Below are 15,029 nucleotides of genomic sequence, written 5' to 3'. Positions count from 1 at the left end.
AAAATATATCTTAAAAAAGCTCTCTCCTTTAATATGATTTGGCTGTCATCAAAATTCAACACCAAGTAAAAGCTGAAAGTTTAAAATGGACTTGTCCATATCTCTATGGTTTAAAGTTCAAAAATGGTGTTACTCTTTTAAAATACCAATGTAACAACTATCTTATAGCCATTTCCTCTTATATCACAGAAAGGACTTATGAACTAAGCAACCAGAATACCTACCTTGAGGTCTTTCGGGTTTCGAGGTAAAGACTTCGGCTGTTTCTTGATTTTTGTGAAGTTGTACCTGATGCTGGAGTGGAATTTCTCCACTGGCCATTTGCACTCTGACCAAAGGTTCTTAAGTCTCCTGAGCCAAGAAAACTGTCTGAGGAAGGTTTATCTAAAGGAATAAAAGTTTGAATAAATTAAATACCTACTGTGGTTCTCCATTTGACTGCAACCATGTCCAACATTGAATTCTAAAGTAATGTGGCATATTACCATGTCTCTCATGGAAGATCCCAGTCTCAACTGCCAGTAAAGTCTGCAGTAAGGGAACTTCTACAAACTATAATTGATTCAGCCATACTAACCTGAAAATTGTTGAAGGAGCTGAATCCTGCCACAGCCATGTGCCTTATCTGCATCAATGTGACTCCGTGGTGTCCACCAAAAGTCAACATTTTACCCCAACTATATCTTGCAAGCACTCCCAGGCCTGGGCCTGAAAGAAGGTAGGCCAGACCAGTAAGAAAGCAGGTGGAGGGCCGAGAATTGTAATTCAAATGAACAACAGTTATTGCTTAATAAGCAGCTGGTATCTCCTGTTTTTAATTACCATGTTCACAACTCAGAGGCTCTCTCTAAGAGCAGAGATAACTTAATTGCTGCTTATTCTGGCCAGTTTATGGCAAGAATGACCCATCATGTTCATCTGGTTCTGATATAGTATCTCAGTCACTTAATGCCATAATCAACAGACATATCAATACTCCAATGCTTTCTGCTGCAATCAGGCTAAGAATTATTTGTTTATTTTTTTTGAATTTTCTGACTTGTGGCTTATAAGCAAGGATTATGAATTTTTTTCAGTTGATCAGGATTATCAGAATTCAGGGTAAATGAGATATAAAAAAGCAGCAGTCAGGGTGATATTAGTACCAATTGATTCACCAGTGGATAAACCTAATCTAATAATTAAATTTACTTTCAAAATGAATGTCCCAAAAAATGTATACACACACTTTGAAGAATTATAAAGGCAATGTTTACTAAAATACATTTCTTTTTCAAAATTCAACTTAAAGTATGTATACATTTTTTTTTGACACCCTGTATTTCCAAGTTTCAGCTAAGAACAGAATAATTTCTATACCTTCCTCTCCTAATCATCAAGACTGGACAATTTACATGCCTTCAAAATAACTTCAGATGTTAGGCTATGGAACTCTAAGGAGTATCAGTGGAAAAACGAGAATGATATTTCTCTGCTTCCTACATTTTTTGGTCTGTCAATATCACATTGAAGATCCTCTTTCAAAGCATATTACTATAGGACTTTTAACATTACATATTTATGTTATTTAAAATATTTAATGTAGCCTTTGATATTCTCTCCACAAAGTATGGCAGCTGACAAAAGTATAAGTTTTGTATTGTGTTGTGTGTGTTTTTTCCAGTTGATCAGGATTATCAGGATTTAGGGTAAATACGATATAAAAAAAGCAGCAGTCAGGGTGAGTGATATTAGTACCAGTTGATTCACCAGTGGATAAACCTAATTTAATAATTTAATTTACTTTCAAAATGAATTACAACCTTTCTCCTTTGTAATCATTACCTATGCTTCGCATCTTTTACCATTACTTTCAAGATAGAGACATGAGGCTAATGAAAATGAGTCTCATTAAAGGACCAGAAAATTATCATCAAATTAAATGCAAAGCAATAGACATTTTTGTCTCTCATACTTTTTTGCTAAAATTTGATTAGGGAATGATCTCACTAGAGATGTCTACCAAAAAATGAAAATTACCCTAACAGGTATGAAATTTGAGATTAAGGATAAACTAGAGTAGCTTTCTCAAGGGCATGTGACAGAGACCTCAGCTTTAAAATGCAAGGGAAAGGCACAGAATCAAGCAGTCTGTTTAACCAGAATAAGGTGGTTCCATCTTTACTCAATGAAATCACTGAACAGTCCTCTATTGCTGATGTGACCAAACAAAGATACAGAGGGACCAATGATATAACAGACACTCATTTTTTGGTGATTTAGCCTGGTTTTCTGTCATCATTAAGAAATGAGACTGCCTATGCCACATATCAGATTACTTATCATGTGTATATAAACACACATAAAACTATAAGAAAATATAACCAAATTTTAATTTTGGTTGTGTTCTAATAAAATGATGGGTATTTTCCTACTTTTCTCTATTAATTCTCTATAAGAACAGGCAGTATTTTTATGGGTATCTTAAAAAAAAGTGTATCTGCCAATCACTTACTATGAAAGTAACCAACAGTATGTAGTTCCTGCTTTCCTTTGGGATTTATTTAGTTATTATAAATAGCAGGATGCTTTAAATCATTTCATCTACTAGACCCTTCAGTCCGCAGGCCAATAGCTCTATCCACTGAGCCAAACCGGTTAGGGCTAAAAAAATTTTTAAATCAATGTTTTTAATAGTTAAATCTTAAATGGGTTAAGAAGTAGATTTTTAAAAGCTTGATATGCCTCTCTGTCACATGCCATTGAGAGGGCTTCTCGTATATCAAGAGTCAGATCCAGCAAAGCAATAAACAGAAAGCTCCAGACCCTACATTCTAAAGTTTGGGATTTTCCTGTGTTTGTTTTCATTTTGGTGGAGGAAAGGATAGCAGGGTAAGAGAGGAGACAAATACCAATACAGTCAGAATGAGAAAACTAAAGCAGGTAAACTTGGGACCCATGTCTAGCACAATTAAGAGGCAAAGCTCGAAGTGACTGACCACAGAAATCAATGTGGAGATTATCAGAAAATAATACATCCAAAGGAGATAGCAGAGACAAAATTCTGTAGGACATGCAATGAACTGAAATAAGTATGGCAAAGAAAGTTTTAAAAAGTACATGGTAAAAAGTAGATTTAAATGAAAAACTTTATTATAAGAAAAAGGTATATAGACCCTTGACATTCAAGATTTAAAATTCTGATTTTCAGAGAATGACCTTAGAGGTCTTGTAGATAAGGACAAATATAGGAAAAATGTAACTCTCAAAAATAATTTAACTGAGATAAAAGCCAGGAATTTGGCCAAATATCACTATAGTCAAGAACATGATAATTTGAGAGGAGTTAAGGATGAGTTGAATTATAGGAGATTGTGAATATAATTTTCCCTATAAAACTGTTTATTATTGAGCAATTATTTTTAACTAAAAGCAAATATTCCATCCAATGGTAAATCAGCATGTGAAATTACAAGGAAACACAAACTGAGTTCAAATGGAAATATTAATTATCTGATTTCATTATCCACTCAACTACCCTTCCCTAAGGATTAATAATGAGCTATCAAACCAGCTTTCAGGTTCTTTGCTCATTAGAAAGGATTTTTCAATAATAATGATGACTGCCCTGGCTGGTTTGGCTCAGTGCTTAGAGCATCAGTCCATGGACTGAAGGGTGGCAGGTTCGATTCTGGTCAACGGCAGGTACCTTGGTTGCAGGCTCCATCCTTGGCCCCAGTCAGGGCTCATGCGGGAGGCAGACAGTTGATGTGTCTCTCTCACATTGATATTCTCTCACATCGATGTTTCTCTCTCTGTCTTTCCCCCTCCCTTAAACTCTCTCTAAAAATCAATGGAAAAATATCCTCAGGTAAGGATTAACAAAAAAACAATAATAAGAACCATGACAACTGATTTTTCTATACAAATTATGCACATACTATGTGGAGACCATTTTCCATCCCAGTAGAGGAAATCCAGTGCCCAGGATAAATTACCACCCACCTAAATGACATTTAAATATAATATAAATCTAAAAGAGCATCATACTAACGTCTTTTTAGGGGAGGAGATCTCATCTTGCTGACAAAGAATCCTGAGAAAGCCAAATAACAACAATAATTATTACTTGCATTTCATACTTATTATGTTTATCCTTATAAAAATCTCACTGAGGCAGGTTCAGTGGTATTACTAATATTCCCATATTTGTGATAACATGGGGAGATTGAAGCAGGAGTGAAAAGACATAGGAAAACACTAATATCTTCCTGAGTCTGCCAAGATGCTAACGAGCAAAAATTCTTCGTTTCCCCAAGACAGAACCAGAAAATCTTTGGAAGTCCAAATCTTAGGAAGGGGAGATGCAAAGTCAGGCAGCCCAGGGGCTAGAATAGCCTAGAGAATGCTGACTTCTGTCATGGATCACAAGCTGAATAGGCAAGCCCTTAAATATGCAAGCATGGCTGTGGCAGGTGCTAGATAGAGACATGTAGTTAACATTTCCTGCCCTGATGGAGGGATACACTTGGGCAGAAATAAATTTTCAGAATTCATGCTTTCAAGCAGAATTGAAATAGGCTAACTTTGAGCTTTAAATCAATAAAATAACCTTTACATCACACAGACATATCTAAAACAAAACAAAACACTGTAGTGCTTTTTACAATGACATAATGAACAAGTAGGAGAATGGATTTCAAAACAACTTTTCCATTAAAAAATATTTAGTCGAGACTAGATCAGTTAAATATCATAGCAACAACATACACATACACACATACACAGCTTACTAAAATGATGTGTTAGTGGAGAAAATACTATTTTGCTTTTGACAATGCTTTCACTTTTACAGATGGCAAACACAAATGATACACTAGGAAGAAATCTGAAAGGTATGTAGGTTTTGATTCCGTAATGTATCATACCTGAATAATAATTTGAACTATAAGCTGCACTTCTTGTAGAACATGTATAAGATCCGTCCAAATCTCCTTGCCTGGAAGGTAATATCTAAACAAAGCAGAAGATTTTTCTGAAATCATATTCTGACAATAAAATGTATTAAAGAATTTATACTAGAAAAATATGTATCATTAAACAAGATTATGACCTATTTCAGAATTCAATACAGGGTAGGGCAAAAGTAAGTTTACAGTTGTGAGCACATGAAACACAGTTTATTTTTGTATTATTATTTATTAATTATTGTGTTATTTTCCATATGAACAACTGTAAACCTACTTTTTTGCCCATCCCTGTATAACTAATTATATTTATACATATTATAAATTAAACAACATACTACTAAGTAAGAAAAACATAGACAGTCTGATAAAATGAGGCTTCAAGGAGAAAAAACAGGCAAAAATATCTGTTATACAATTTAATTCAAAAACTGCTCATGAGAAGGTAACTATACATTTAGTATTTCCTGTTCTGAAAACTGCTGGAGTCCAACCCCAGCAGGTCCAGGGGTCCCCAAAGGTGTGGACGGAGTCAGCGAAGAAGGAATGACACGGAGACAGCCTTCAGTTGATCAGCAGCCTAGTCAGGACCTCTAGCCAGGATCTCCAGCCAAAGTTCTGGTTAGGATCTGATGTTTATTGCCTTGTTACATCTGTATTTATACCAGTCGATTTTAATCCTGTCAATTTCTATTGCAAAGGTTAGGGCGTTTCTTATCTCCATTCCAGGGAGTAAAGATTATGTAGCTTAAGCGTGATCGTTTGTAGTTAAAGTGATTAACTACCCGCCTGGCACTTAGTTAAAAGGTTGTATTCCCTCCCTAACCTCAGGGAAAAATCCCCACCTTAGGAAACAACCTTTCTCGGAGAGGTGACCTTGGTTAAAACACATGGCACTAAGGAGAGCAAACATATTAAGAACAATATGCTATATATGCCAGGTCCCTTGAAACATATGCTGTGCAGATGTTTCTTTCCTGCAGCGACTGTGTCAAGCAGCAAGGATGGACCGGCTTCCAGCAGAAAACCAGTGTATCATATATCAAAAAGGCAGACAAAGTCAATCTGACATTTTTTTGAAAACTTTACAAAGTTTTTAATCAGGGGTGGTGCTGCTCCCCAGTATAAATCTGGAAATGTGTGCATATATATTCAGTTATTAAAATAATTCTTAAGGGAAGATGCTACAGGTATTTAGTACACAGGGCCCAAGGATGCTAAACATTCTGCTATGCTTAAATCAGATTCACACAGCAAAGAATCACCTTATTCAAATTAGTAATGGCTTTCCTACTGAAAAAGACTGCTTTATTAATATTGCTCCTCAAACTTTAATGTGCATATAAATCAGCTGGAGATTTTTAAAAATGTAGATTCTTATTCAGTAGGTATGGGTGAAGCCTGAAATTCTGCATTTCCAACAAGCTCCCAGGTGATGATGCTGCTGCTGGTCCTTTGAGAATAAAAGCTTTATAGCATGGAAAAATCTCAGAAGTGCTGTATATTCACAAATATACACACCCCATTTAATGCTCAGCAATTTCAAGATACAGTTTAAAACAACATAGATCTGGGTACTGATAATTGTAAAATTCAGAGGAATAACAAAGAGTTTTCTCAAAGGTACTGTTGTCAAAGAACTCATGCATAGTCTGGTTCTTGTCTTAACTTTAATATATCAAACAGAATTTCAAACATTAGAGTCACTGATTCTAAAGAGGTTATACATATGCCTGTTCTTTTGAGTTTGCCGTTAAACTACATAAGATGAAAACTTAAGCCAAAATAATTCATTAACTGACAAAAGAAAATTATTTCTAACCTGATGGTCAGAAAGTGAAAGCTGGTCCTCTGGAAAACCTGTTTGCGACAGGAGGTGGGTTTTGAATATGGAGTTGTGGTTCACTAAAGTTACTTCTCCAGCATCCATTCTCATCCCATCAGCAATATCATCTGGAGAAAGAGTCCGGATTAGTTCAAGTCACATAATGCTTTAATAAGTACTTTATTATACATCAGTCTTTTCACTTAATAAATGTAATTTCCAGCCCTGGCCGGGTGGCTCAGTTGGTTGGAGCATCAGTCCACAAACCAAAAGGTTACAGGTTCAATCCCCATTTGGGGCAATTACAAGAGGCAATTGATTGATTTTTATCTCTCACAATGATGTTTCTCTTTCTCTCCCTCCTTTTCTCTTTCTCTAAAAATCAATAAAAACATGTCCTCGGGTAAGGATGATAACAATAATAATTCCCAAAGACCAGCCATGTAATAAGACCTCTCCTTCATAAATAACCATTGGCAAGAAATCTCAAAACTGTCAAGAGTTAAATGCAAAATTTTAAAATAATGACATTTCCCCAAAATAAATTTTTGAATGTTTTAACTGTAGGAAAAATTTTAATATAATAAGAATGGAGTGCGGCCGGAAAGGGGGCCGCCCCCACGCCCTTCACGCAACGCACGTTCGTGGGGAACCTGGCGCTAAACCATTCGTAGACGACCTGCTTCTGGGTCGGGGTTTCGTACGTAGCAGAGCAGCTCCCTCGCTGCGATCTATTGAAAGTCAGCCCTCGACACAAAAAAAAAAAAAAAACAAAAAAAAAAACAAAAAAAAAAACAAAAAAAAAAAAAAAAAAAAAAAAAGAATGGAGCAAAATTTCACAATTCAAAAAACAAACACTAGTTAACAGTGGTTTATTTCTTCTGTTTTAATTCAAAAAAATTAATCTACCTAAAAATGTTTTGCCAAAAACATTTATTCATATGGCTGTTAACAGACATCAGCTCAATCACTGTAATATTATGGCAGAATCTTACTTTACAACCATTTTTTGAGAACTTTGTTACTTTCTTATAAAAGAGTAGAATAGAAACAAATAATAAAGGAACTCAATTACTTATAATATCAGCAATGAGAAAAAAGGGAAACAAATGACAAGAATGTACACAAAGCAAAAGGGAAAAACATAAACAAGAGAGAAGACCAATGTGAATTTAAAAGGAGCAGATAGAATGTTTTAAGATCTAACTGTATAGATTTTCAGCCTACTCTTTTTTAAAAAATTTATTGATTTTAGAGCGACAAGTGGGGGGGGCCACTTATTTATGCATTCACTAGTTGATTCCTGTATGTGCCCTAACCATGGATCAAACCCACAACCTTAGTGTATCGGGATGATGCTTTAAATCAGAGGTGGGAAACGTCCAGCCCTTGGGCCCCATAAGGCCCCTGGAATCACTTGGTCTGGTCCTGCCAAGGCATGAGGGGTGAGTTAATTCAATGTTTGACCAAATATAGCTGGCTAATTTTTAAGTTGATAATTCTGTATGGCCCGAGAATGTTATAAATATCCAAATGGCCCTTGGCAGAAAAAAGGTCCCCCACCCCTGCTCTACTAATAAATGATGCTCTAACGAACTGAGCTACCCAGCCAGAGCTCTCAATCTATTCTTAATTTGGCTACTAGTCTTGACCTTATATTGACCCCCCCTTTACAGACATAAAGTACCTTGAATAGTGGAAAATGTTCCAGTCACAACTGTCAGTGCCACTAGCTAAATAAAACTTAAAATTTACCCTAATCAAATTATTTATCATATAGAAGGAAATATAACAGTACTAAAGGGCAAGGACTCTGGAACCAAGCTGCCTGAGTTTAAATCCTGGCTCTCCCAGTTATAATTGTGTGACCCTTGGCAAGTTTCTTAAGCTCTGTGTGTAAGTTTCCTTGTCGATATAATGGGGATAACAGTGCCTATTTTGTAGGTACCATAGGTACCCTTGTAAGATGATTGTAAATTAAATAAATACATCTTAAGTAATTAGAACAGGGCCTCGCACACAGTAAGGCTGGTGTGTATTATTTGGCTTTTTCAATACAATGAATGAGAAAATGCTTCCCAACAATCCTATAGATCAGCCGTGGGCAAACTACGGCCCGCGGGCTGGATCCGGCTCGTTTGAAATGAATAAAACTAAAAAATAAAAAGACCGTACCCTTTTATGTAATGATGTTTACTTTGAATTTATATTAGTTCACACAAACACTCCATCCATGCTTTTGTTCCGGCCCTCCGGTCCAGTTTAAGAACCCATTGTGGAGTCAAAAAGTTTGCCCACCCCTGCTATAGACCAAGTCTCAACTATGTTTGGTGTACTGTATTACATAATTAGTATGAGATCTCCCTTAAAATTATTAAGCACAAAAATGCAAATATTAAAAATGTTAAGGAAACCCATTCTTCCAATTTAGCTTAACTAATCAGAGTAACTACAACTAGAAGAACTGAATGATCACTTCATAATCAGTCTTACCCATGTCAGGTCTTTTCACATCACTGACTTTAGCAGAAATACAAAGTCCTGTAAAAGAAGGCAGAAAACAGAAAGGTTATACACTGCAATATCTCCTTCATTTAATTATAAAACAGGAAACCACTCAGAAGTGAAATTTGTGTTTTTAGTGGAGAAAAATATAAGGTAATAAGGAGAATTGAGTTTATAGGAAGAAAATGAGAACTATAACTAGCCGGAGGTCTTTCCAAACATTTCTACAATCTGTGCTATACTAAACAGCAAGTATGGACTACCCACAGAATCACAGAATATTACATCAAGAAGCAAATTAGGAGAGCCAACCCTTTGGACATTCATTTGCATTTGGTCATAAAGTTGACTAGTGACTACACTGAAATTCCCAACCCATTGCTCTTGCTATTATCTCATGCTAAACTATTTCATAAACAAGTGATAGATCTTGTGGTGGTCCTATTAAGACTTGTCTTCCATACACGTCTTATTCAGAAGCCAAACATAAAGCTACTGATATTCTGAGGACAGTCAAGGAATGTCCCAGTAGTACTAAATACTTTCTCCCCATAGTTATTCAAACTGCTAGAATTCAAAGCTCTTTTGCTTATATGAAATTACTTTCTCCTCTGGTGGATCTAATTTTCCCAGAAAAGGAAGTTAAAGGCCTAACTGCTTGGGACTAGGTTAATAAACATACCCTCGGCACACATACTTCTTGGCAGATTTCCAAGAGAAGACTAGGCATGATAGTCACACTTACATTACTCATACTCCTATCACCATTATTTTTAAAAAAGATTGAACATGTCATCAACTACAGAGTGGTAACAGGTATTCGCTATGATCACAACAAAGTGCACACACAAAGAAAGGCTGCTTCAGCAAACAAGACATCAAAGAATTTGAGAGATTATGTCCAGAGAGGTTAAGTGACTTGCCTAAAATCACACAGATGGAGCAAAGGGAAAGCAAAAACCCAGGTATCCTGACTTAAAAGCAAATGTGATTTTCAACAAACATCACAAAACTTCTCATCCTTTAACATACCCTCAATTCAAGGAGTCATACACTTTAGCAAGATAAAAGCAAACCCTAGCTAATTCTAGGGAATCTATGCTGTTTTATGATTTTAATAATTAAAGCCCTAAATTTACATTTTCATACAAATATATCCAGCTTCTTCAGTGTGCTTATGGTACTTTCATTTTGCCACTTTGCAGTAGCAGCGGGAGAAGGGACATTTAACCCAAGATTCAACATGAAATGCTGGATCTGGAACCCTTGGTACCACCAAAATTCTTATAAGCATAAACATTTTTTCCTTTTTAGAAAAGTATTCTAATAACTCATTTCCTAGTTCACATTGGTCATTTATTTTACTGAAAGAACATAAATAGTTACAGATATTCATGTGAAGTCAATTTAGTAACTGAACAGAAGATAACAGGAAATCTGAAAGAAAAAAACGGCAAAGTCCTGACAGTAACAGAATGTAACAAGTATAACAAAACATTTATGTGCTTCCATACATGCAAAGAGGTGATTATAAGAGAATGTTTAGAGCTATGAAGTTACTAGAAAGTATATACGGTAGGAACCACTGTACAATTAGCGTTAGCCAGGGCCACGATGTGGTTAGAACCATTTATGATATGAAAAGGGTGTGGAAGTAACCATGTGAATCACCCTACTTGTGCTCTGGAAAACTCTGTATATGATACAGTTTGTACTATATCATCATGTTTTTGTTTTTGGTATTTTTACATGTATTCTCTCCCAATTAAACTCTAACACCTTATACACTAAGAAACTTCTTGCACACACACACATTTACTGTGCACCAATTGCACACACACAAGATACTGAGGATATGAAGAATAAGAACTGGTCCCTGCTGCTGAGAAGAGCACTGTCTACTGGGGGAAGTAAGATCCATAAATGGATATTTACAGCAAGACAATAAAGCTAATGCAATTGGTAGATGTGGGAGTCAGGTAAAGGAAAGGCTTGCAAAGCAGTAGTTAAGAGTTACATCATCTTAGCCTGAAGTAGCAGAACCTGTTTTTAATCCATTTGCTCCTCTAGATTTGACTCATCAGATGGGTGATATGAAGACCATATTAATTGTAATCAGATAAAAATGAATGAAGTTTCTAAAATGGAACTAAAGCCCTAGCCGGTTGGGATAATTAATTGTAATCAGGTAAAAAATGAATGAGGTTTCCAAACTGGAACTAGAGCCCGAGCCCTAGCCTGTTCAGCTCACTGGATAGAGCTTCGGCCTTCGGACAGAAGGGTCCCGGGTTGATTCCGGTCAAGGGCAGGTACCTTGGTTGCAGGCTCCTCCCCTGCCGGGGCCCAGGTCTGGGTGTGTGCAGGAGGCAACCAATCGATGGGTTTCTCTCACATGGATGTCTTCCCCTCTCTCTTCCACTCTCTCTAAAAGATCAATGGAAAAATATCCAGAGATGAAGATTAACAACAACAACAAAAAGATTAATTCTTTAAATATACACACACGCAAAAAAAAAAAAAAATGGCACTGGAGAGGGGCGGGTAAGGAAGAAAATCTCTAAATTGGAAGAAAGTGAAGGAATCATGCTTAAAGAGATGCTTAAAGTTTCACTGTAAATGTAATTTCCAATTTAGTGTAATTTACCTTTCAATAGGCGTCCTTAACACAAATTATCTTTATAAAGAGTAAAGGTCCGGCCTATTCCATCCACAATACCCAATTAGAACAAGAAGCCCAAGTCAAATGGTTGGTGGGCTACAGAGGGTTTTACAGACGTTTTGTAAGAATCACCATCACCCCGATTAGAGTCAGCGCAGCAAACGCGAAGTGCCTTTAACAAGGCTGAGTGGAGAGCGATAAAGGAGCAAGTTACTGCCAACAAGATAGCGCCGATGCTGCAGCGGCGGCGATAACCAGAAATCACCAAGCTCGGGAGGCGCTGGGCGCACAGCCAGAGAGACCACGGCAGGGGGCACCGGCAGAGGCGGTTCGGCGAATTACCGGGAGGCGATGAGCCAAGTAAGCAAACCGCGGCGGGTAGGGGGGTTCATGGCCGGGGCGGGAGGGTCCGGACGTTTCTTTCTGGCGGTGGCACTAGCGACCTCACATCTCGGGGAGATACCACAGAGTAAACGAGTGGGAGAAATGGTTACGGGAGACGCAGAAGCAGTCGAGAAATACCAGTCAGGTCTCAAGGAAGGCGGGAGAGGAAGCAGGTGGGGAAAAAAAGAAAAGAAAAGCTGATCTTCCCGGCGATAACAGCTTTCCCGTGAGATGACCCGGCTCTGGCGGGAAAGCCCCGAAATCCCAACCGGCCTGTTTCCCCACAAGGAGAGCTGGGCGCCGAGACGGGGGCTGCCGGAAGGGCGGGGAGACCGCCTCCCCACCGCCCAAGGGGAAAAGGCCTGAAGGAACGGCTCCCGGAGCCTAACGGCCGCCGGCCGGGTCGCCGGTGGACAGCTCCGGGGAGGGGAGGTGGTCCCAGGGGGCGGGGCAGAGGGAACAGCGCCGTCCCCACAGCCGTCCTCGCTTCCGCCCAGCCCAGCCCAGGTTGCGGGGCCCGGAGCAGCACAACTTCCCGGCCCAAGCTCCCTCCATCCTCCCCCTCCCCCAGCTTCCCGCCGCCACTCACCGAACCGGAACCGGCTGCTATACGAAGGGGTTTCCGGTCGGGCGCGGAACGTAAAACCCGGGAACGGCCGCGAACCGGAACCGCCTCCCCAACACCGGAAGAGCCGTTCGGTGGCTGAGGAGGAAGGGGGTTGGGGCGGGAGGTCAAAGAGCACAGTGAAGTACCCGCGGAACGCCTGCGCAGTGTGACGAGGCTCAGAAACCTAGGAAGCATCTGAGGCTGCAGTCACAATTTCTCTGATCTTTCAGTTTGGGCTTTTTCTTGTTCCCGGAATACTGTTCGTGTGCCTTCCGTCCTTCGCTTTTCTCTGTTCCCCCGACCCCCTCACCCGCCGTCTTCTGGTTCCGGTGGGCGATTATTGCTTACAGCTCCAGTTTCCATGGCAGCCTTCTCCTGGCCTTTTATCTGCTGGAACCTGTTGCCACCTTGGCAGATGCAGACCTGAGAGCTCAATCAAGCTCAGGCTATATTGTGTTTTGAGAATCACAGAACGTTAGTGATTGTAGAGGATTTTGGAGATAGTTTAGCAGTTTCAGAAAAGTGAAATATTTTCCCAAAGTTATAAAGTGTATAGCAGATCTGGGATTAGGAAATAAGTTTCCTCACTTCCAGACCGGTACTCTGCACCACATCATGCTTGATTGGCCATTAGGGAAAAGAAAAAAAATGGGGGAAGGGGAGGGGAAGAGAGCTTCGTATTGGCATAGGTTAGATTCTAAGCATGTAAAAACGCCCAGAACTTTTGAGGAGTTTGAAACAGGGGTGTAGGTGTGAGGAAAGCTATTGGGGATCCACCAGAGATCTACTTTTCTAAATAAAGAGAGGAAAGGACCAAAGGGTCTGCCCTCTGAGGAAGTAAATGGCCCTGGTGGTGTTCCTGTGACTGAATTGATTAACCTGTAATCTGTGCCATACTTTTTTTTTTCTTTAGATAAAATATTATAGGTCTATTTAAATGTGTCCTACTTTTTAAGAGAAAATAATGGAGAGAAATATGTTTGTTCATTCAGCTTTGGGGGCCTGCCTAGAAACCTAGCAGAAATGCTCCTAAGTAGGTACTCTAGACCCAAATGATAGCCACAGTCTGAGCTCAGACTTGAAGAATGGAAGCCGCTGGAGGCCCCCAACCTCTTAGCTACTCTTAGCAGCTGGGAAAGGAGTGCTTGCTGAGTTCAGGGGATCTTGCTCTGTCATGTGTATAAAAGTAGATTTTTTGTATCACTTTGTAGGTTGAAGTTTAGACTGTCAGGTCATAAGTCCTGTTAGCAGTGAACATACCTGGTCTGTGTCACTTTTGTTCATCTTACTCATTTCACAAATCTGTTCATTTGGATTAAACTCTCTCTATTTCTAGGAGTCAGCTATGCATAAAGAGGAACTGCATCTGAAATTTTTCATGTGCGTGATTCAATCTCGCCAATTAGTCAGGACTCCTCAGAGAACAGGTACCTTTGTCTCTTGAATGGAGGCTCAATACAGGTTGTGAGACTTACTAATAATGTAAATGCAGGCTTTAGGGGTCAACTGACATTTATTCCATGATAAAATATTTGTCACTCAGTCGTTTTATTTCCTGGCACAAGTATCAGGTGAGATTTTGGCCTGATACGTGCAGATAAGCCCTAGGCAGATGAGGACGACTTGGGAATGAGATTTATAGTACATGAGCTAGTAGTTGATTTCTTGTCCTTTGTGAATTATTTTAATCTTTCTGGGCTCATCTATGGGGGTCCTTGTTCCCATTGTAATTGATACTCCGAAAGTTGTAAAATAAAGAGTCCCAAAGAAAACTGACTTTCTCTTCTACCCCAGTCTCAAAGAATCTAGTTATGTTTTCTGCTTTCCCCCATTTGTATCAAAGGAGTAGAACCTTTTTGAGATAAGATAGTTGTTGAGAAGAGTCGTTACTTTTCTAATTTTTCTCTGGATTTATGGAAAGAGGGCCTGAGAGGCATAGAGAGAATAAAAGTGAATAAGGAGCATTGCCTTCCCTGAATCTCACCATGAGGGTGACTTAAACATGTTGTTTCTCAGCTGAGGAAGCTTCAACTTCCAGCATGCTCATACAAAAGGAAGGTGAGGAAGCTTCAACTTCCAGCATGCTCATACAAAAGGAAGGTG

General features: G+C 38.9%; 2 protein-coding genes across 3 annotated transcripts in view; one reads left to right on the top strand and one right to left on the bottom strand.

Moving 5' to 3' along the window:
* The window catches only part of SENP1 (SUMO specific peptidase 1), a 51,913-nt gene extending 39,061 nt beyond the window's left edge, over positions 1–12,852 (bottom strand). Inside the window, exons 1-6 of one of the 2 annotated variants that reach the window (XM_070410339.1) lie at positions 12,278–12,852; positions 9,265–9,312; positions 6,769–6,899; positions 4,908–4,992; positions 4,034–4,075; positions 225–384 (exon numbers count right to left, since the gene is read on the bottom strand). In XM_070410339.1, the coding sequence (XP_070266440.1) occupies positions 225–384; positions 4,034–4,075; positions 4,908–4,992; positions 6,769–6,899; positions 9,265–9,268 (422 nt within the window). In that variant the 5' untranslated portion in view covers positions 9,269–9,312; positions 12,278–12,852. The remainder of the gene's footprint in view (positions 1–224; positions 385–4,033; positions 4,076–4,907; positions 4,993–6,768; positions 6,900–9,264; positions 9,313–12,277) is intronic. The other variant, XM_070410340.1, reaches the window with a different exon arrangement.
* PFKM (phosphofructokinase, muscle) overlaps positions 12,280–15,029 on the top strand; it is a 42,303-nt gene continuing 39,553 nt past the window's right edge. Inside the window, exon 1 of the mRNA XM_070410338.1 lies at positions 12,280–12,295. The gene's annotated coding sequence lies outside the window, so the exon portion shown is untranslated. The remainder of the gene's footprint in view (positions 12,296–15,029) is intronic.

This window comes from Myotis yumanensis, unplaced genomic scaffold (assembly GCF_028538775.1).
Source record: "Myotis yumanensis isolate MYYU_CA2020_CCGP unplaced genomic scaffold, mMyoYum1.0.hap1 SCAF_3, whole genome shotgun sequence".
NCBI lineage: Eukaryota > Metazoa > Chordata > Mammalia > Chiroptera > Vespertilionidae > Myotis > Myotis yumanensis.
Note: the sequence above shows the minus strand (reverse complement) of the source record. Positions and strands in the feature narration are given on the sequence as shown.